The 23606-nt window shown below is 42.4% G+C and overlaps 1 protein-coding gene across 3 annotated transcripts in view; it reads right to left on the reverse strand.

Annotated features, from left to right (window-relative positions):
• The window catches only part of GRM8 (glutamate metabotropic receptor 8), a gene marked incomplete at both ends in the record, with an annotated part of 756700 nt that extends 733966 nt beyond the window's left edge, over nucleotides 1-22734 (reverse strand). For all 3 annotated transcript variants that reach the window (XM_079711601.1, XM_079711602.1, XM_079711600.1), the window contains one exon: nucleotides 22225-22734. In XM_079711601.1, the coding sequence (XP_079567727.1) occupies nucleotides 22225-22734 (510 nt within the window). The remainder of the gene's footprint in view (nucleotides 1-22224) is intronic.
• Between the last annotated feature and the right edge of the window lie 872 nt (nucleotides 22735-23606).

Raw genomic sequence — 23606 nt, forward strand, 5'->3', positions numbered from 1 at the left:
GACAAGGAGCAAAGACCCTTGGTACCTCCTAGAATCTTCTGTCTAGACTAAGTCCCTGATGTGGACCTTCTTGCCATCCCCTTGGTCACCAAGCCATGCAGCCATTCTGCCCCAGCCCTAGGCCTATGTGGGTCTAATTCTAGTCCTCAGCCCCCAAGGGAAGGAAGCCTCTGGGCTTCAGGCCACATGACAATAACCTCGCGGTTGCCTTCTCTGTTCTTGTTGGAGGTCTCTGTGGGCCATAGGCCAGGAGGCCCAGGTCTTACTAGACCCAGTGTTCTCAATCAACTCACCTGAGTCAATCAGGCCTTAAGCGTTCATCTGTGCCAATCCTTTTTTTTTTTTTTTTTTTTTTTTGCATGGAAGGCAGACATTGAATGACTTGCTCAAGGCCATAGCAAATTAGCCAGGCCTTCTGTTACCCAAGCCAACGGATTTACTTGGTGCCACTGATGAAGCCTGGGGCTATAGACCCTGTTGAGCCCTGCTTGTGTTCCCAGGGATCCCTATTCTAGTTGCTGACAATGCCACTCCTAACCTCACACCTATAACCTTCTCCAGAGAACTAGCCTTGGGTGATAGAGCCACCTTGACCAAAGGTGCCTGGGAATTATCCCTAACTTAGGGCTACGCTGTCCCTGGCTAAGGACTGATTGGTACAAGGATACAAAATCCCCACTTCCTTGCCTCGAGACAGAACAGACTCTAATTCAGTGGATGCTACAGAGCACCCCGTGGGATCAGGCTGACACTGGGCTTCACCTGAAACCACATTCTTTCTCCTGAGGCTGCTGTTTAATAAATCACTTGCATAAGACTCCCCATCTACACCTAGGGAACTTGATGCTGTGCTTCTCCATGAGTGTTCCAAGCTGGCATCCTGGTTCAGACCCCACAATGGTCCAAAGGCCTCCATGGACTGTCTTTATCCAGAGCCCATCAACATGAAATCCAGTGCTCAGATAGCCAGGAAGAGCCCCCTTGTCCTTTTCAACTTAGAAGTTCACCCTTCCCCAGGGAAAAGCACCAAGCCCCTCCTTCCTGCCATCTTAGATCTCGCCTGACTTGTAAACAGAAGCTGAAAGACATATTCTGAAGTCAGTAAACAATCAAGCTGAAGTTATCAGCAGCAGAACATTGCCTAAAATACAATCAATGAGTCATTCTTCTGGTTCTCTTTAGGGAGGAGAGAAGCCTCCCCCAAGGTCCCTTAACTTGCTTCCTGCAGTGTGAAATCTTTTAAACAGAATGGGGGTCTCATCACAGCATTAACAAGCTACCCATTGCCCCTGAAATAACTCTATTCCACTTCCTTAGAGGAATCACTGTGCTTGCTCGGTGTTCAAACTGATGCTCTCATCCGGATGCAGCATTTGGGATGGGAAGACATCATTTCTGGGGCTTCTGACTTAACTATGACTTGTTTAGAAAAAACAGCATCCTCCCTGAGTTTGGACGTGTTTCTTTCCTGGCAAAGGTCAGATTATTGACAAAATATCTGGAGAATTTACAACCTTCTTTGTAACAGTAATAGCTGTTCTTTTACAGCACCTAGTATGTGTCAGGCACCAGAAATATGCCACTTCTAATCCTCCTAACAGGTAGGAAAATGAGGCTCAGGGAAGCTCAATAATACGTCAATGTTATGTAACAATTACATGGTAGAAACGGGATTTGAACCCAGGTTCAGCTTAACCACAGAACACGTGATTGGGCCCCCTCACTAAACTGTGCTTGCCATGGCTCCAATATCTGAGGCTGGTTCTACCCTGCAGTAATGCCTGTTCCAAGCTAAGCTTCCTATAGAATTACTGGATGTTCTTGAAACTGTACCACATTCTCTGATCTCGAGAAAGCGAAGCGATATAAAGGGTGACGGGTGTGGATAAAGATGAGGATCAAAGGGGGCTCTGACAGGAAGATGCAATAAATATACTCTTCCCTCTTCCTCCCATAGGTGTAACTACAAACGGGGACATTATATCTAAAACAAACACAAGAAGACTCCAAAAGGTAAAGAGAAGTCAAGAAAGTTAAGGACCTCAAGACCCAAGGAATGACATGGTGGTGAGTTCCTAGATGTTCTTTTTTCTTCATATATTCCAGATTGGATACTGGAGAAGCCAGCAAGCTGGAAATGCCAACAGGCATAGACAAAAATAAAGAACTCCTATCTCTAACCCAAGAGCCAAGAAAGAGGCAGCCTAGTCCCTTTCAGATAGAAAACTTTTAGATAATAATCACTCTACTCCAGCTAAATACTACAGGAAAAACCTGCAGTCTCACCACCACCGCACCAGCAAAGGCCTAGAAAGGAGCATAGACTCTACCGAGGTGTCCCAACACCCCCTCCAGGAGGATGTCAGAGACGCCTGAGTGAGGAGAGTGGACTTTCATCTCCTCCAGGTGCAATCCCAGCTGAGGAGCTGTCAGAGGAAACTAGTGGAGATTCAGGACTTTACCACCCACACTTAGCAGTAACCATCCCCAGGAGTGTCGGTGAAGCTCATGTAGGGAGCAGTGTCCAAGCACCCCCCCTTCTTGCAACCAGAGTGCTGTAGCTTCAATGAGCAATTACTTTCTTGAAACAAATGAAAAATTGGAACGATTTGACAAAGAAGTAGGAATTCTCAGCAAAGGGAAGATAGAAAGAAGAACCAAATGGAAATTTTGGAGCTAAAATATACCATAACTGAAAGTAAAAAAAAAAAAAAAGCTCTCACTAGATGGGCTCAACAGCAAAATGGAGCAGATAGAGGAAAGAATCCATAAATTTGAGGATAGAAAAATAGAAATTACCCAATCTAAAAAACAGAAAGTAGACTGAAAAAAATGAGCAGAGCCTCAGAGACCTGTGGGATTATAATGAAAGATCTAAAATATAGGTCTTCTGGCTCCCAGGAGAGGGAAAAGAGGGTGGGCCCAAAAAAGTATTTGAAGAAATAACGGCTGAAAACTTCCCAAACTCAGCAAAAGACAAATTCAAGAATTTCAGTGAACACCAAACAGGGCAAACCAAAGAAATTCATATCAAGACACATCATGGTCACACTTCTGAAAACTAAAAACAAAGACAAAAAAAAGTAGCCAGAGAGAAATGATGCATTAACTATAAGGGAAAAGCAATTTGAATAATACAGGACTTGTAATAAGAAATCAAGGAGGCCAGGAGGAAGTGGCCCAACATTTTTCAAGTGCTAAAAGATAAAACTGTCAACCCAGGACTCTATATCCAGAGAAAATATTCTTCAGAGATGACACTCTCAGAAGAAGGAAAACTAAGACGATCTGTTGCCAGCAGACCTACCCTGAAAGAATGGCTAAAGGAAGCTCTCTAAACAGAAAGGAAAAGATAAAAGAAGGAGTCTTGGGACACTGGGAAGGAAGAAAGAACAGACAGAGCAAAATCATGGGTAAAATACAACAGACTTGACTGCTCTTTTGTTTTCTAAATTCAGTTTATGATTAAAGCAAAAATCATAGAACTGTCTATTGTGGTTTTCAAGGTATGCAGAGGAAATATTTAAAACAATCATAAAAGGAGGAGTGGAAAGGGAGGTAAGTTTCTACATTTCAGTGGAACTGGTAAAATGTCAGCACTAGGAGACTGTGATAAATCATCTGTATATAAATGTAATACACAGAACAACCAATAAAAAAGCTACATAAAGAGATACACTCTAAACCAATGCAGGGGACACGGGTTCGAGCCCTGCTCCAGGAAGATCCCACATGCCGTGGAGCAACTAAGCCCGTGGGCCACAACTACTGAGCATGCACTCTAGAGTCTGCGAGCCACAGCTACTGAGCCCGTGCACCACAACTACTGAAGCCTGTGAGCCCAGAGCCTGTGCTCCACAACAAGAGAAGCCACTTCAATGAGAAGCTCGCGCACCGCAACGAAGAGTAGCCCCCGCTTGCCGCAACTAGAGAAAGCCCACGTGCAGCAACAAAGACCCAACGCAGCTGAAAATAAAAATAAATTAATTAAAAAAAAAAACCCACACAACCGATAAATCAAAATGGAATTCTATAAAATGTTCAAGCAGCCCACAGGGAAGCAGGAAGAGGGAAAAGGAGAGACTGAGGAGGAGGGAGTCGGGGTGGGTGGAGGCACCTCCACCTCCTATGCCAGGGTTACTCCCAAGCTAACTAGACCCTTTACATGGGGGAGAGCAGTCTCCCTGCTGCTCAGGGGTGTACCTTTGGGGCGGGGCCAAGGGGAGGAACCCTCCGGGCAATTCCACAGAGCTTTGCCTCAGGAATTACAGTGGGTTGGGGATGTTCGTACTGACAATCATGGAAGGCCCTTGTCAAAGCCATCAGGCTGACCTGCCAGCACACCCAAGGGGGCTCCTTGCCCGGGGTTGGGTCTCTGCTAACCTTCAGCACAGTGGAGGCCCCCTGCAGGGGGAGTATGGTATATTTACATGCCCATTACAAAAGCCAAAAGCCCCACTCTGCAACCTATACTGCTGGAAAAAATTAATTCAGGTGGCTTTGATGAAGGTTGGATGCAGCTTGGACAGAGGAAAGAAACAAGTATGTGATCATGTGGAGCCCCGCCCCAAATGCTTAAAGAAATGAGCTGAGTTCAGAATCAGGCAGCCTTGGTAAACTCTCCCTACCAGATATAAAGACCTACTTTCACAGGCATCTTCAGTCTTAGAAATACTAAAAACAAAATGAATCCTGAGTTCCAGTGTAGTTCAACCTCCCTTTAATTGTACTAGAGGCAGGACTCCTGAATCCTTCCAGGCAGGTGGGGAGCCCCCAGTGTTACGGTAAACCATTTCATAGGACCTGCCGGCCCTGTGTCTCTTAGAAGAATGCTTCGGAAAACCTTCCATTACAGTTGTTTATGACTTTTAAGCTTTAAAAAAAGAAAAATGTACAAATATCCTGGGGATGATATTTCATGTCATTCATTATTCCAAATGTAATTTTAATCAGTTCAACATAAAAGTATCTTAATATTCTCAATGATGGCACCAGTAATTTTAAATATTAAAATCCACATTAGGAAAAAAAGGGGCTCTGATTCATTCTCTCCTTCCAAATAAGCACAATCAGCTTGGCACACACCTCCAATCTTCCTTTCTCCTCTCCCCTCCTCTTTCCTTCTTTCTGTCTTTTCTCTTTCCTCTTGCTCTTCTCCCTTAGGAGGTAGGTAACAAAGAGCAGGGTTGTAGGGGCAGAGTCGAAGTTGACCCCCCAAAAATCTAATTATTCCTTCTCCTTCCACAAACTCAGAAACCTAAGGCTTTTTATAAAAGTAGTAGCCCATTTTTCCCCCCCAAAATCTCTGCTCTTTATGTTTGCCTTGTCTTTAGCGAACTCTAATAGATTTTTCTATTGAGTTCTGGTCTGTATCCCAGTTTCCTAAAAGGTGTATTTGCAGACAACACCAGGTAGATTCCCTTGAGTATCTGGATACAATCTTCCTTTCACCGAAAGGCAAACAGCTCAAGGAAGGCTCTCCTGCACCTACATCCTCCTTTGACTTCCCAAGAGCAGGCCTGGCAACTTGGAAAATTCTGGAAGGTTGCTGAAAATTCAGAAACAGGGTTTCACGGCTTTTTAAATACTGTTAAATTTGAAATCAATGCCTCAAGTTAATTTGGCTCTTTCCGCCTTGAGCTGATTAGTGAACACTAAATTTCATGCTAATGCTCCCAAGCCATTTGCCTGCAATGCGGGAGTCACTTTCCAAATTCCGCTGATTGCAGTAAAAGTATCTATGGTCACATCATCTCTTGACCGTGGTTCTACGGTATTTCTCTCTGGCTTGCACTCCTCATACCGGTGGGCTGGTGTTTACTGTATTAGACCATCATGCTCCAACTTCCCACTGGCACATGAAGCTAGTGGTTTTCTAAAGTAGTCCTGGAATCCATTACCATGGAAACAAAAGGTACAAAGAGCTATTTTTATCTCATAGGAAAACCTACAGGAACTCTAAAAAGATCAAAAGTGTTTTCAAAGCAAAGGTATGTAGGGCTAAATCCATTCTAGCTTGGGTCAAAAAAGCCTTGGGGTGAAATAACAAGACAGGTTAACAGAGGAAAAATGAGGGCGGTAGGATGACAGCAAACACACAGCAGCTGGGAGGCTCTGCAGCTGGACAACCGGTGGACACGTGGGGCTGCTCACCAAGTCTACCCCCCAAAAGTGGCTTTAAAAACCCAGCTCTCGGGCTTCCCTGGTGGCGCAGTGGTTGAGAGTCCGCCTGCTGATGCAGGGCACACGAGTTCGTGCCCCGGTCCGGGAAGATCCCACATGCAGCGGAGCGGCTGGGCCTGTGAGCCATGGCCGCTGAGCCTGCGCGTGCGGAGCCTGTGCTCCGCAACGGGAGAGGTCACAACAGTGAGAGGCCCGCGTACCGCAAAAAAAAAAAAAAAAAAAAAAAAAAAAACCAACTCTCTTCCTCTGCCAAGGTACACGAAATAGGATTAGAACTCGGGTCTCTCCTCACGTATGTGAAAATGAATCATCTGCTTTTCTGACATTGATAATATCATACAAACTTTGGTTCCAACATCTCCACCCGACCATTCTAGACTAGACTCAGTGGAAATGAGGACTAAAGGAAGGAACCTTGACACAAATATGTTCATTGATTCACCTCTCCATTTGATCTAGAAACTGATCCCGCGTGTTGAGGAAACGCTGTCATGGGTCATATTTTAGTTTGGGAAAGGAGTAGGTACAAACCACATGTATTTGTTTTAGTGTCTCTGTGTTTTCCTGAGGTCCAAGTAGTTTCACCACATCCTGCCGTTAACTTCAAAGAATAATTTTGGATGTGTTAGCCCTTCCATGGAAAACTTCCTGATACATAAACTGCTCTGGCCATCTGTAATAATACACATTCTTCCCATCCAGCCTCCTCCTCGAAAAACATCTGGTGCAGTAGGAAGCTCCCATCCACAGTGCTGAAGAAGAACACGTTTCCTAACATTTCCCAGGAGCAGGAAAGGCACACGGGGTCATGGCAGTCAGACTCCATTCTTATATCCAGGCCACTGCCCACTGAGGATGTGCTGGACCAGGCCACCTGCCATTCTGGCCACTTCCACTCTGAGAGCATGAGACTTAGAGAGTTGAAGTCCTCCATGTTAACTTCCCTGCTCAAAGGCAATCTTTTAGAATGGCAAGGAAAAACGAATTTCACTTAGAGTAGGGTTAAACTAACAGCAGGAGTATATTCAGGGGAAGGAAGGAAACCGTAACAGAAAGGATTTGAAATCATACTGTATGAAAGACTGTGCAAAGCAGTGGTTGAAACCATGAGCTTCTGCATCTGTCAGACCAAGGTTTGACTACGGCTTGGCCACTTACTTTCTAAGTTATCTAAGGAAGCTTAGGTAAGCCTCATTTCCCCATCTGAAAACCATACTTAACTGATGGAATTGTACCGGGGATCAAATAAGATCAGGCATGCTAAGTGTTTAGCACAGTGCCTGGCATATAAGAAGCTCTCAATAAATATTAGCTCTTATGCTGTTACTGTCAGGAGCAGATTAAACAGTAGAAAGTTTTAGCCTGGAGAACTCTAGACCCAGGACAACCAGGACCTTCAAACATCTGAAGAACTGTCCCATTAAAAAAAGAGATGCATCAGAAGACAGGAGCAAGGCCAATTGGTAGAAGTGATTGACCATGACCTCTGTTCCTACCTTGAGCATCAGGATTCCCTCACTATCCAAATGACTAGGTGGGCTTCCGCATCCCTCACGGAATTAAAGCCATTCCTAAAACTGCTCAAGGGGGAAGAAGATTTCAGGTCAGAATAGAGAAGAAAAAAGAATGCCATTACAAAATGGAGTGGGCCAGTTTGTGACATTATTAGCATCAAGTGTTTAAATGCATCAAGTCAGGAGGCATTCTTTTCGTACACCTCTGTGCCAAGGACCATGCCAGGTACTCTCAGAGACATAAAGATGAGTAAGACATGTTTCCTGCGCTCAAGAGCATTATACTCTAGAGGGGGGTTGAGTGGAGATGTATGTTTAACACAATTAAGTGGTACAAAAGGCAGCACTGAATCACTAAGTATTAAGGAGCTTAATAGATGAGATTCTGCTTTGGATGAAAGGCTTTAATAGAAGATCTCAAAAATGCCTTCCATCCCTGAGGTTCCACAAAGCCAAGTATTAGGGGAACTAGGGAAAACAACTGTAAAATAATAAATAAATTATTCTGTGCCAAGCTTCCTAAAACATTTTTTAAATGTTTATTAGTGGATACGATATCTTAAAATGGTGTTAAGTCTTCTATTGAATTTAACTGAGTTATATAAAACAAAGTACAATGCAAAACTGTGTACTTTTCCTTCAGAAGATCAATTTTCTAACTGGGCATAGGTTTTTTTTTTTTTTTTTTGCAGTACACGGGCCTCTCACTGTTGTGGCCTCTCCCGTTGCGGAGCACAGTCTCCGGACGCGCAGGCCCAGCGGCCATGGCTCACGGGCCCAACCGCTCCGCGGCATGTGGGATCCTCCCAGACCGGGGCACGAACCCGCGTCCCCTGCATCGGCAGGCGGACTCTCAACCACTGCGCCACCAGGTAAGCCCTGGGCATAGCTTTTTAAGGGTAATTCTCATCATGTAGACGTGATCAGCATTATTTATAGGTTTTACATTTCTTTCACTTCAAATCCTAAACTTGTACCACTTTACTAGAATGAAATATTGATGCTATTAAACACCATGAAATGTTTTAACTAAGATGTTAAAATATTTATTCATCAACCTTGGACTACTATAGTATTTTAGATCACTGATTTAACAACTAAATTTCTTCTTATCACATTCTATGTCTAACACTGATCAGGAGAGGCTGAAATTTAACTGTAATTACAGTCCAAAAAGACAGGTTTTCATTTTAGTTCCTCATGTTTCAGAGAAACACTTAAGGGTAGATACAAGTTTGAAGCTTAAAATCCTGATTCTCCCAGCATGTGCTTAAACTCACCCTGCTTCACATGCAGACCCTCAGCCCAGCACTGCTCTCAGGACCGTGTTGGCTCAGATCAGCATGGAGGTGACAGATGGGGCATTCAGTTAAGGAGTGGTACTGGGTTATCTTATTTTTGTTAGAGAAGGAAACTGTGGGAAAAATATTCTCCACTTAATCTATTTTACTTTCAGCAAGGCGTTACCTGTAAATATTAAGTTACACACATGCAAAACTCACTAGGTACTTTAGCTGTATGCATATAAATGAAACGAAGTAATCCAAACTAAAAAATGGAATTTCCGGTATCTTTTCTCCTCAGGCAGAGGGGAAAAAAAAATCCAAGGATTTAAAATTCCATCCCAGTGGTTTCAAAGACAACAAAACATCTCCCATCGAGCTCCCACTTAAATCGGTAACGAGAGTAGAAATTACAAGTTAAAGTACCGCAGCATGAAGAAGAAAAATAAGCAGTTATGCCATTTTCAATACAGAACCTATTTCCAAGTCACTCAAAATGCTTTACACTTAGAATATTGTAAATTCTCCAAATTTTTTTACCTTACTGAGATCTATGACCACTTTGTGAAACGGAGAAAGTGCAGATAATGATTACTCCCAGTTTACTCAAGGGTCAAGAAGACGGCAAGGAGAAGTTGTGACCCTCTCGAGAACAGTGGCTTTCCTTATTGGATTGAGGCAAATAAAATCGATTCACTGATAATGCATTTAATTTCTCTCTCAGCAATTAATTGTGTATCTATGCTTAATGAGAATAGTATAAACAGTCAAGATAGGCATGTGGCAGATGAAAAAAAAATTTTTTGATCTTAAGCTACGAGGATTTACAAAGTGCAAAAATGGTGGCTGGGGGTAGGAATTCTCCGGGGTCCACTAGCTCCTTGCTTGAATCGCACAGCAATTCACCTCCTGTATCTATTCCTACCCTGAACTAGAGGGCTTAGATTTCTGCCCTCTGGATGCTCAGTACCCACTTGCTTGGATTTTAACTGAGGTCCCGACTTTCGCATTCAGTGGGAGCTGGGGACATAACCCTCCAACCCTCCCCATTTTCAGTCCTCCTAGAAGACTCTTAAAGGGGCCCTTTGAAGTTTTGCCATAGCAGAGAGATGCTAAGCAGAAGAAATAAGGTTTCCACTTACTTCCATCTTCACAGAGCCGAAGGCATCAGGTCAAAGGTTCTGGGATTCCCCACACCTGGAAGAGCCCTCCTCCTCGCCCGGCCTCTGGTTTATACATTCTAGGCCCAGGCCAATCCCACATTACCACAGGTAACTCGACCCATAGCTTCAGCTTCCTCAGGTGAAGTCGGCCTCTCTTCTAAACCCTGGCACCGAGGGCTTCCCTGGTGGCGCAGTGGTTGAGAGTCCGCCTGCCGACGCAGGAGACACGGGTTCGTACCCCGGTTCGGGAAGATCCCATATGCCGCGGAGCGGCTGGGCCCGTGAGCCATGGCCGCTGAGCCTGCGCGTCCGGAGCCTGTGCCCCGCAACGGGAGAGGCCACAACAGTGAGAGGCCCGCGTACCGCAAAAAAAAAACCAAAAAAAACCCTGGCACCATATCATAGCCTTATCACATCGTTTTATACTGTTCGTTGTTATTGTATTCGTGCTAGTGATTTCTCCCCAACGAGATTCTAAGCGATGTAAAAGCTTTGAATCTTCTATTTCTTTCTTAGTTATCCCCAGGAGTGTTAAACAACATATACTTCCAGGATGCTGAATAAACCCAAACACCTGCTGGGGATTGGCTATTACCTAGTTCACCTGTTAAGTTAAAGAACGAAAATAAGTGGGTAATATATTGGTATTTCTTCACTGTATTCTGCTTGTCTTGGTGGGAAAAAAAGAGCTTTCACACTTACTGAGTTTAAAGAACAATACCAAGAACTATTCAGCAAGTAACACTGTGATAAGACTCTGTCCTTCCTGCAAAGATGGCAGAATTCTGCACTGCAAAAATACCACTTCTCCGTGGTCATTTTTAAGTCTTTTGTCATTTACAGACAGTTCTGGGTGTACTCTGATGCTTCTGCAAATATGTTCCTATAAAAGGGTTTCATCTTCAAGGAATTCATGGAAAAGACTCTGACAAGTACAGGTTTCTGGTAACTGACTATACTGCTGAACTGAATGAATAAGCATTTTCAGAATTCTAATGGAAAACTGATGAACTCATAAAAGTGCTAACAAAAGATCAAGATTAAAAAAATTAATTACATGGGACTGAGTGAACTGATGAGGATGATTATAATTTTGGTGGCTTTATGTTTGAATAAAAAAAATAAATACCACTTCTCTTTCCCTGAGGAGTCTTTTCACATTTCAGTAAACTATCCATGTTTGATTAAAATGAAAATGGACCAGGCCATAATTGATATGTTTGACCGAATTATTTATATTTTCAACAGGTGGAACATGAAAGGTCCTAGTGTTAGTCAAAGTTTTATATATTTAGTCCCACTATTTTTCTGGTTGTCCAAAAATGAATGTGACTTCTAGAGAAAGTACTTCTGAATCTTTTTAGTGCTTCCATTTCTGACATTTGTATCAGAAGGTAATGGGTATAAGTATTATGTAGTCCATAAAAGTATTCCCTCAATAAAAGGATAGTGTTCTTCGCCCACAGTGGGCCTATGTTTCCATCTATGTTGGATCATTGTACCAAACATGGCAAAGAAAGGGAATTCCACTAACCAAAGATCAAGATGAAAAAAAAAATTAATTACATGGGACTGAGTGAACTGATGAGGATGATTATAATTTTTGTGACTTTCTGTTTGAATAAAAAAAAATCCCACAAGGACTCAGAGGCAAAAAATATACAAATCAATTTTCACTGCAAAGTGAAGGAGCTGTTACAGTGGAGGATTACTGGACTGAATGTCAATATTATGACATAGTATGAGTGTGTTTCGTGTTTGGTAATTGCAATATTGTTGCTTTTGTTGTGGTCATCCATTTATAATGCTTGCTGTCAGTTTATTTATCTCTTGTAAAAATAAAATACAGTGTGTGTGTGTGTGTGTGTGTGAAAAAAAATAAAAATGAAAAGGAATTCCAAACCAAAAGACAGACTTAAACACTGCCTGCAGCCTTCAGGTTAGTCAGCCTCTCATCCTCAACCACGGCTCCACCTCTTATACGATCAAACCAGGGGTACTGGGAAAGAGTCCAAAGGAGCCAGAATTTGTTGTTGTTTTCTTTTTTTTTCACAACTGAACCCTAGTGGCACTTTTGTTTGGGTGCTGTTATAACCTTAAAATTTAGCACAGCTTGTCTTTGGGTCATCCAGTCTTTCCCTTGGTTGTTTGTTCATTAAACAAAACTGATTCTTACCACCTAAGACATGGATTTGGAAAGAACAGCAGCCCACTGCTTCCTTAGCTCAACTGGTTGGAGCATGAGGTTGGTGAGGTCCCAGTCTCATGTTTGGCCTTCAGGCAAACGAGACAGCTTAGCTCCATGCCAGAGCCTGTTTGGACCTATTGATTGCACTGTTTTCTTGGTCAGTGACAGCATCTGTAATGCTAACCTGCCATTGTTCACAAAATAAGGCAAGTCAGTATGGACGCTTGAGTATGGAAGTAGAGGTCTAACTCAAGATGAATATCCTACTAACGGTGGACATCAACATCTCCCTCCTCACTATCATCATCATAACTATGTTTCAGGGATCCTACTTAGGACTTCATGCACTTTATCTTATCTTCATTTAAAACCTTATGAAGGAGGTACTATCATTATCTACTCTTCAGATGTAAGAAAGCTAACGTTTAGATTACTTTGCTGTACACCTGAAACTAACACAACATTGTAAATCAACTATACTCCAATAAAATTTTTTAAAATTTAAACACACACACACACACAAAAGAAAGCTAAGATTTAGAGAGATTAACTAGTGTACTTAAGGTAATATAGCTAATAAGTGTTACATCAGAATTTTTTTTTTTTTCTTTTTTTTGCGGTATGTGGGCCTCTCACTGTTGTGGCCTCTCCCGTTGCGGAGCACAGGCTCCGGACGCGCAGGCTCAACGGCCATGGCTCACGGGCCCAGCCGCTCCGCGGCATGTGGGATCTTCCCAGACCGGGGCACGAACCCGTGTCCCCTGCATCGGCAGGCGGACTCTCAACCACTGCGCCACCAGGGAAGCCCTACATCAGAATTTGAACCCAGGAAGTCTGACTACAAAGCCTGACCTATTTCATATAATTCACATTAATCTGTTTTACTCAAAAGAGTATCAAGCACCACTAGATAAGTATATTACAATAATCTATAATTTGAAAAGACAGCTCCTGAGGATAAATATCCATAGGACACAAATATCTCTACAACAAATCTGCATAGGAATGATATGCCATTTGTTCTCTAAACAATATAAATGCAAACATTCTCAGAGCTGAGATGATAAATCACTTTGAGAACTCTACTACATAGAATTGTCACAATGTTAAATACTTAAATTTAAAATGTAAGAAATAGCACAAACACTAATAAAAGTTAGAATTCACTCTCGATTCATGTAAAGGCAAACAAGGGTGAGCTGGAGCAAGAATACATCACCATCCTCACATCCCAAGGGAGCCCAGGGTGACACTTCATGACTTCGAAGGTGGGCCTAACCAGTAGATCTGGGGCTATATTGTACCAAGGAACCCAGCCTCCCCAAGCACAGAGGGAGCCTGGGAGAGTCTTGGAAGGAGACAAATGGCCAACATTGAAAACACATGCCTATCAGCTTGCTGGGCCAAATGAAATAAAGCAGCAGAGATTGGCCTCATTCTGGAAACAGATAAAGGTGGCTTTGGACAGTGCTATACCTGGCCCCTTCCCACCCCATCAGCCTGGTGCTCATTACGTATTTAAAATACATAAAGATTACATGTATATTTTTATGTTATTAACAGTGCTTAGAGATAGGGAAAGTCCCTTATTACAGCTGAACGAGATGTCTCTGTCTTTTGCCAGAGAATGTGTTTTACCAATTAAATGGGTAACTAGGCCCTTCTTCCCCACTGTGGGTAGCGAAGGGCCTCTTGTGACCCTCTATTGATTCAGGCTGCTGTGCAATGTTATTTGCAATCTCATTGCATAATGGAAATCAGGAGGTAGCTGTCATGGTTTCTGAAGACAAATTGCTGGTAGCTGAGACAAATCGCAGCCTCTTTCGTCACTTGTTCTCAACTCCCTGTCAATGTGTATCTTACAGTCCAGGTTTCTTAAATCGGTCTGCTCCACGGTCACAGGTAATAAAAATGAGGAAAAGTGATCGTCTGAGTGACACTGCTTTAGAAACCGTGTTCAAGTGACCATTCTGCTGATTACTCCTGAGCCACGCATAATTTAATAAGGAACACAACTTCCAAAAGAGCACACAATTAAAAATAGATCCACACAGCAGCTGCTGTGATTATGACCAATAAGAACAGAAACTCAACCAGGCATGAATCAAAAGAAAAAAGGCCGCTGCCAGACAGAACATTGTTCAACCTCATTTTTGTCTTGTGTACTTTGACTTGCTAAGTCAGCCAGCAGGCGATTTGCACGGAGCAGAGTTTCTCAAAGTGTGGTCTGCGAAACGGCAGCATCAGCATCACCTGGTTACCGTTAGCAATGCCAGGTCTCAGACCCCAACCCAGACTTACTGACTCAGAAGCTCTGCCGGCGGGGGTGGGGTGGGGACTCAGCTTCCATGCTTCACAAAGCCTCTGGGTGATTTGGATGCATGCTAGCGTTTGAGAGCTACTGGGCAGGAGCCAGGGGCAGCCCTCGGATGCTAAGACTTCCCCCAGAAAGTACAACCGTTGGTTGTAAAAAGTTATCTTCTGAAGAGTCTGGGAAGAAATCAGTCCTGAAACCAAATAAAACCACTGCCATCTTCAATTTTGCTGTAAACTAAAACTTCTCTTTTAAAAAAAATCAAGTCTTCGGCTTCCCTGGTGGTGCAGTGGTTGAGAGTCCGCCTGCCGATGCAGGGGACACAGGTTCGTGCCCCGGTCCGGGAAGATCCCACATGCCGCGGAGCGGCTGGGCCCGTGAGCCATGGCCGCTGAGCCTGCGCGTCCGGAGCCTGTGCTCCGCAACGGGAGAGGCCACAACAGTGAGAGGCCCGCGTACCGAAAAAAAAAAAAAAAAAAAATCAAGTCTTTAAATTTTTAAAAAACACCAATCACTGCAATCTTCAGGGTGAATGAATAGAAAGAAGAGCACAGAACTTTTCTTATGCGAATTTATTTGTTTATTTATCTACATTCACCCTGACTTGCTCTCAAAAGGTTTTCAGACAACTTAAGCAAAAAGTGTATAGCACGCACTGTCACAAGCCATTCTCTTGGAAAGACTCACTACTTTCAAAACAACCTCGTTAATATTTATTTATTTATTTTAATTGGATCAAAGATTCTTTAAATTCTATAGTGCTTTACGACTTTCAAAAGTTTCACACACATGATCTCATATAACCCCATAATAAACCTTTTTTCCGCTACCCCTTTATTGCCTCTCCCCTCTTCCCTCTCCTCACTCATAGCCGCTAGTTAAAACAACCTTATTATTTAAAACACTCAAAAGATAGGCATTAAACACTACGTAACGTCTTAAGAGGTCTTCAGTATTCACTGTAGGATAGATCTTTCGAAGCTAGGAAAAGGGAAAGTAAGAAATACTTGAATTCACCAAGTTTAAAATCTGCTCCACCCAACACGTCACAATGCTCCTTTAATGGTCTGAGCACATGACCACTACACTGGTTCTAAGTTACTGCATGTCATAAAGAGCCACCGCCTGTGAGGTGGGCCTGTATCATGTGAGTCTGCCTTATAGCAAGGTGTTTTTGGTCATCATTAATTCAGCCCCTTTGTTGGTCCAAGAAGGGGCTCTAGGAGACCAAAATTCACTCTAGAGCTAATAGTGCTTGGAATGCCTCTAGCATTGTCTTCATTTTTTTTTCAAATGATAAATGACCTTAAGAAATCAAAGTCAAATAACCTATCAGTAAGGGATTTATTAAATAAATGATGTTCTATTCATATAATTAAAAACCAAGCAGCTAAAGTTTTATAGTTCTTAGCCCTGGACAAATAACAGAATCATCTAATGATCATTTAAAATATACCAGTGCCAGGGCTCCACCCCAGTTTCATTGGTCTTGGGTAGGGTTTGGGCTTTTTTAAAACCTATCCAGGTGATGGCAACAGGCAGCCAGGGTTGAGAATTACTGAGGTGAATCATATTAGCCAACATGGAAATCTCTCCCAGGCATATTGTTATATGAAAAAGAAAGCCATAAGACATATCTATTAATAAAATTCTGTGTGTGTATGTGACTTCACTGATATGTGTTTGGATGTGGTCTCTTTCCATTTTACACTATTTACTTATTCATTGCTTAGACTTTTCAAAATGAGAATGTGCTCGTGTCTTTTACTTATTTAATTTTTAATTTTAAAAATCTGTTTAGAGAAAATGTGAACTGGTAGGAAAATGAGGCAGCACATGAAAATATAGGAACTCCCAAAATATACCACTTCTCCTTTCTCTCCTTCTCCTTCCTTCTGTTCCTTTTTGTCAGTGAGTACAAAAGTAAAATATACAAAATCCCATTTCTGTTCTCTCTACCCAACACCTACTATTTCCAATATCTGGGATTGGGGTGAGGGAGGTGGAGGAAGTGGAAGGGGGAGAGAGATATGGTTCATTCATTCATTTATTCAGCAAACATTTATTGGGTTCCCAGATAGGTCCGCACTAGGTGCTGGAAATAACAGTAACAAACAAGATATATACGCCCTCATGGTTATCATGGATATCATCCTGCCCTCGTGGAGCTTTGTTACATGTAACAAAGAGACTTAATGTAGTGGAGAGAAGTAAGAAAAGACTTCCCGAAGTGGAGGTAGACCTTTATCCTGGGAGAAATAGCAGCCACTAGAACTTTAAGAAGAGGAGTGGCATGACCACGTCTGCATATTTATGTGTCTCTATGGCTTCGAGTTGTGTCCGTGACCATGGGCCATGCCCATTTCCCCCTCCACCCCAACTTAAGGCCACTAAGAGAGAACATCCATCATCTCTCATCCGAGGTGAATAGGCTCTTTACAAAACTAAATTAGAGCTTGCTACGGGAGCAAAGGATTGACTAAAGGAATCTATCTTTCAATTTTCCATTATCTGTTTGCCATCAAATAAGATTAAACATGAAATGTTACCTCCTGCTGAGGTAACATTTATTGATTTATTGATTGGGCTCATTTGTCTGCCCATCTAACTAGATGAGCCTGAATACGGCAGATATACCTGTTCAGAGTTTACAGTTAAGAAAGCCCATTGTATGCAATAAATAACTCGCAAAATGCTTGGCTTTATGGGAGTGGTTACTGCAACTAGTAGAGTCTCTTGGAAGAAAATATATCTTTGTAAACATAGCAGGGTAGGCGAGCACTTCCAGGGTAATGGGATGCTTCACTGTATTTCATTTACTTAACATGAAGGTCAATTTTAGCCACTTATAACCAGAACACTTCCACATGGTGAGAAATTATCTAGAAGTAAATCTAGATAATTCTAGAATAATCCACACATGGATTTCTATTTGATTGCTTTGGGAAGTATGCACTACAGACTATCTAACCCCCATCCTTCAAGAGTTGAAAATTAACTCTCTAGGTAAAGTTCACCAGAAAAACATGAGAAAGAGAAATTATAGCTGACACTGTCCTTTTGTAACCCCAATGCATCTATGTGGACATCAACATGTGTTACCTCCTACTATCAATGTGCTATTTTTAACTTAGAATGTTCAATCTTTGCTCAAAGTAAGACATATGACTAGTGTTTTGAGGAACAGATTTGCTCTAATTTAAAAGACAGGGGTGGAAATGTTCTAGAAAGGGGAAAAAATCCGAGCTCTTTATAAAACATATGCAAATTCCTCGAAACTGCTTTATAAAACAAATTTAAATTATGGGCTTCCCAGTCAACATTTCCAAAAGACCCTCTCATTCTTTTTTAATTCTTTTCAAACTAAGCAGTCTCCATCTGAGAGCTGGACCCCTCTTTTCTTTGGTCTCTCTGCAACACAGGAGCCACTGAAATGGCATATTAACCTCATGTAGGTTGGAGCAGTTCTGGGTTTTCTGGGTTTGCTACTCTGCAGTTATGGGTCACATTATCCTAATTGATCCTACTGTTATCTAAAACCATTAACTTGGTATAGGGATTGAACAGTCACCTAGGTGACCACTCTGCCGCCATGTTAACCCATATATGACACGTGTGTGTGTGTGTGTGTGTGTGTCAAGGTTGTGTGTAGTGCTTCTAAAAAGTTCAGATCATTGAAGTCTTGTTCTGTGACTCTCTAACTTGTTTTCACTCCCAACACACCTGAGAAATATGAGACACTTCAATCAGTAAAAATGGTTCTAGGGAGGGGGTTGGGAGACACACACTCACTCACTGTGTCCGTCACATGAAAAGCCTCTGAGGTAGTTTTGATAGCCTACACACCCACCCCCCAACAGGGCATGAGGAGAGAGGGTGTGAGCCCCGCCCACACTCCTGGTTTAGTATGGCATTCAGTGCCCCAAGGGGCGAGGCCACAAGCCAGCTTCCGCCCCCCACCCACCCCCCCAATGAAGTCTGGCTCCACTTCTCCGCTGAAGTTAAAGGGCTGATTTTACCATTTGCGAGCTTTGATAAGAAGAGAAACAGAGATAGGGCAACATTCCTTCCCTCTAGAGAAAAGCAGGACCAGCTATACACCACAGCAGAGGAATTGCCCCCCACCCCGACAAGGTGCAGGATCTGGGGGCTAAATGAACCTCCCCCCAATGCCTCAATCCCCTTGACAAAGACAAATCATTTCATTGAACCACAATCAGCGATTCCACGGAAAACAGAATCCTCCTCTGACTTAAACACAGACATGTTATACGCAGATGACTGATAACACATGCATAGCTCCTTTCCTGAAACGAGGTTTCGATTAGGAGAATGGAGAGGGATATGAGGCCAGGAGAGGCTGCCACAGGAGGGCCAGACTGAAGGAGGAGGAAGATGCGCATGCCTGGAGGACTTTGTCTCCTTCACAATGTAGCCCAGGCAGATAACACATGGCTTTACCAGGACTGTCCAGAAAAAGAGAACTGGGACCTTTGGAGATTACTTCTGATTTCAGCCCAAATATTTTCTATACAATTTTAAACAGATTCCAGCTACATTCTAAAAACCCCAATTAATGCTTATTGTTGAGCAGGACAATAAGTAAATTCATTAATCAAGACCTTGTTTACATCCCTCATGGTCAAGGTTAATTGTGTGTGTTTTTCCAAACCAAGATGCTTGACCTCTGTGACTCCATTAATCCAGGAATAAGTGGCACTATACTGATATCCAGGCATCTTTTTAGATACTATGGGTCATATGCTGTCCTGGAGGGGCCCAAGCGCCATAAAACTGTCCTAACTGTTTAATTTTATTCAGGTCATAGCATTTGTTTAATCAAATTATTATCTTTCAAAATGGAACTGTAAGCCAATCCCCAAAGCATTAATTTGCTAATCATTCCTTTGATAACTATTCTAATATTTCATGTCAGTCCTAGCATATGTGTTTAAACAGAATATATATTCACACATAAAGTGAAACATTTTCTATTCCAAGAGTGACCATCACCATTTCATAATTAATATCAGTGTGGAGTGCTGGATGGAGGTCTCATGTGAATCGTCAAAGTAAACTAAAGTAGCACAACAACAATTAAGTGGTAATTATCAATTCACAGTCATGTGGTTCCAGGTTCAGCTGGAAGATGGGCTGACCACTTACATCTTCTCACTTACTTGTAAAAGACAGATTTTTCAAGCCCCGCTTATTTGGTTAATAAATATATCTGCTTCCATATATTCAGTGCTCACTCCAGGCCAGCATACCGGTCTTAGTCATGACATCTACCATAACCAACATCTCCTCCTGGCTAAAAGTCACCCAGTCCCTGTGCTTTGGTAAAGGGTGGCAGCCCCTTCATGTGCAGACCACAGTCTCAAGAATTGAGACTACAGCACTGGACTCTGCCCAGAGTCAATGGTATTGTAATTCTCCCACGTGATCAAATAAGGTCCCTCCAGAGTTACCCAAGAATTGGCCAGTCAGTGAGAGAAGAACAAAGCAGAGAGAAGCCAGGTCTAGAATGCATAAAAACAAAACCTACCCTTCAGTTGGCCCGATGTCCCCTTTGGCAACCCAGGCAGACAAAGGACACGGTCAGGTCCTGGTGGAATCCTTCACCTGCATTATCTCATTAAATCATCCAACAACCTAACACAATGTTAACGTCCCCATTTTACAGATAAGCTGATTCTGTAGCAAAATTAATGTAAACAAGTTTTGAAAACCTCAACTGAGCAATTATCACCTCCACCCCACTCCTCAAATCCTTGCCCACATTTGGCACCAGACTCCAGGAAAGAGACAGGATTCATGGGAATTACAATGGGATTGACGGGAACCAGAATTAGTTTATAAGGGGAGAGTAACAGGAGGGAGATGATCCTCACGAAAGTCTCCCCTTCCCTAAAAGTGGGTGTTGATGAGTTAAGAACAGAAAAGAGATGCTTTGGAGCATCAGGGGAGGGAGATCAAGTCAGAGAGGAGAAAAGAACTGGGAAACTGGCTGGAGCGGGACATCACCCCAGAGCCGAAAATGCCATGCGGCTCAGAATCAGGATGCTGGGAGAAATCCAAGATCCCAGGATGTGGGGGTAAACCTGGAGCTTCTGGTTCTGAATCTTGCCTCCAGGCAAGGGGTCAATTAGCCCAAGAGAAATTACTAACAACTTTCCAGTTTCCCTTGAAAGTTTCCAGAGATGGACAATTAGAGTCCCCTTGGCTGCCTATTTTAATCTTGTGTCCTCCTCCTTGCCAAGGGGCTCTTCCTAACGTCTGGCTCAGATATCTCTGGCATTCCCCCACGCCTGTGTGTGACTCTTCAGCACTCCTTAGACACAGAGAGCTTCTGCTCAGCAGCATCCTCATTTGAGAAAATTTCATCCATCTGAAAATAGTCATTAAGGGGCCTCTTACCATTCTCTCCTCCAAACTTAGGGAATTCATACAGAAGCTGGGGGGATGCTACAGACATGAACCAGACTAGATGGTCCCCCACACGCACAGCTTCCAAAGCAGAAAGATTTTGATTCGAACCCTTCTATTTTCTGAAGTTTTCCATCACTTTGTTCATTTTTGTCACTATATCTGTCATCTGTCCAACTTCTCCATATTCTTTTAATATTTTTAAATCTAATATGCATAGAAACAGCTTCTCACAATATTAAACGAAGACTCATTAATTCAGAGTAAGCTGGAAAAGTCATGTCCCACTCAGTAAAAAATCAGAGTGAAAAGTATTTTCAATTTTTAAAATTATGTCTATTACAAAGGACTACATAATGGATGTTAATAAATAAAATGAGAAAGTTAATGAAAGATGAATTACAATAACTTTATGTTTATGGGACTTTATGCTTTCAAAATATTGTTCCATGTGTTGTTTTATTTTGCCAATTTTATTCAAAATGTAATCTATAGGTGATCATCCAACCTAAACCAGAAAGTCTCGAATTATCCTGCTATAAGAATTACATATAATTATTCTAAGTCTGCATCAGAGCAGTATGAATTAATGAGGTTCTGCTCTATTGTAGCTATAACAAACCTGACAACTTTATGGCCATCTTCTAGCCCAGAGTGTCACTCCCATCTACCCATTAGTAATAAATACTATTTCTCCACACAGGAACTTTTATCATAACAGAGCATCCCACGTTAAAGAAATTTCACCAAGTAAATTATCTTAAATCTCAAATACCATAGAAATGTTTGATCTGATAAATGAGCTAAGAGTTCATCAGACCCTCAAAAAACACTTGCTTTGCTTTAAAATAAGCCTCAATAAACAGCATATCCCAAGATACTGAGGACCCAACATGTCATAGAAATTATCACCTTTCTGTTTGTTCAGAAAAAAAAGTCACAATTAATCCAATTAATTATTTTTAAAAATGGAACTAAATCAACAGTTGTAGAAACCTAGACACAAACCCCTCTCTGTGAGGAAACTGTGGCCCTGAGAGGGTCTACGAGCATCTTCACCACATTCACTTTCCTCTTAAACCTGCAGTTGGAGTCAAGACAATTTATTGTCTTTCCACAATGGTCAGAATTGCCTAGTGCCTTTACTTACCTTAAAAAGTCTTAAAATGTTAGCCACCATGATGGACACGGAGCTTGCAGCAGCACCTATGACGCCAGAAATCTTGTCGGGCTTGGTGAAAATGGGTGGATCTCCATTAGCACACTTCACGTCAGAAGCATCTTTCTCTATCAAAGCCTGCACGAACGTTAGTGACTGCTCCAAAGCGTAGGTGTCCCTGGAGCAGGTGTCGAGGATCCGGACACCCAGAGTGATATTGGAGAGGAGATCAGGGTCCTTATTAATCTGGTCAATTGCATAAAGCATGGCCTCCAATCTGTGGATCCCTTTTTCCTTCTTCAGCTCCCCACAAGGCACCCCTCTCTCTCCCTTTGCGTGGACAGGAAAGAGACCTCCCAAAATGATGTCCCCGTCCACTCGTATGGAATGGGCATACTCTTGGCTGTGAGTTCTTTGCATCATCGTGAGGATCCAGTAGAACTTGGCGGTCAGGAGGAAGAAACAAGGACACGAGGCTGATCGCTTTCCCTCGAGTACCATTTTCTCCACAGGTGGTGTTGCAATCCAAGACCCAAAGCTTATTCTTGCCACAGAAGAAGGGGGACCACCTGAGGCTGTACCTTCTGGAGGCTACCATCAGGGCCCATGGGGAAAAGGCTCTGTGGGTTTCAGCAGGTGTTCAGCAGGTGTTCTTGATTTGAATGTCACAGTGAATTTCCATCAGACCCCAAGGTTCAATTTTATTTCCATATAAAGTCAACTTGCCCGGAATGATGCAAAAATTAGAGGAACAGCTGAGGTTCTGATGTTGGGATGAGGTCACCAATTCACATCCTTGAAGTCAGCCGTGTAGCAGAATTATTCCTGGGAGGCCAGAAGGAAAAAAAAGAAAGGGTTCAGTTCAAAGGGTCTACATTTTTCATATTTTAAGCCCTGTTTGCACCGACCTCTTTTTTATTGTTTAATTTTCCCTATTCAGTAAGAAACTAATTCTTTTTGTCCCCTTATGATTCTGAACACCTGGCTGCACTGCATCTAAACAGAGAGATTGATGACACTTTTGGAGCAAGGGAAACAGAAACGTACCAGAAACTAGGTTGATTCTCCCAAATCAGAAAGCATTTTTATGTACCATTTCATTTCAATAAATCCAATTTCTGTGAAGGTAAAAATCCTGAGATTGATGGCATTAGTTCTTTTCAAATCTGTTTTTACTTTTTACAGCTGTCTGAATTTAGCATTTAAATTTCGTCCACAAAAATCAGAATGAAAGGCTATTTTCTTTGATGTATTCAACAAGCCAGTCATCTGTTAATGACAATTTTTGGTGCCTCAGATTTCCCAATGGGAAAAAGTGATTATTCAATCACAAAAAAAGAAAAAGAGAAAGGAATCCACCCAAGGAGCCCCAA

This window comes from Hyperoodon ampullatus, assembly GCF_949752795.1.
Source record: "Hyperoodon ampullatus genome assembly, chromosome: 9".
Classification (NCBI taxonomy): Eukaryota; Metazoa; Chordata; class Mammalia; order Artiodactyla; family Ziphiidae; genus Hyperoodon; species Hyperoodon ampullatus.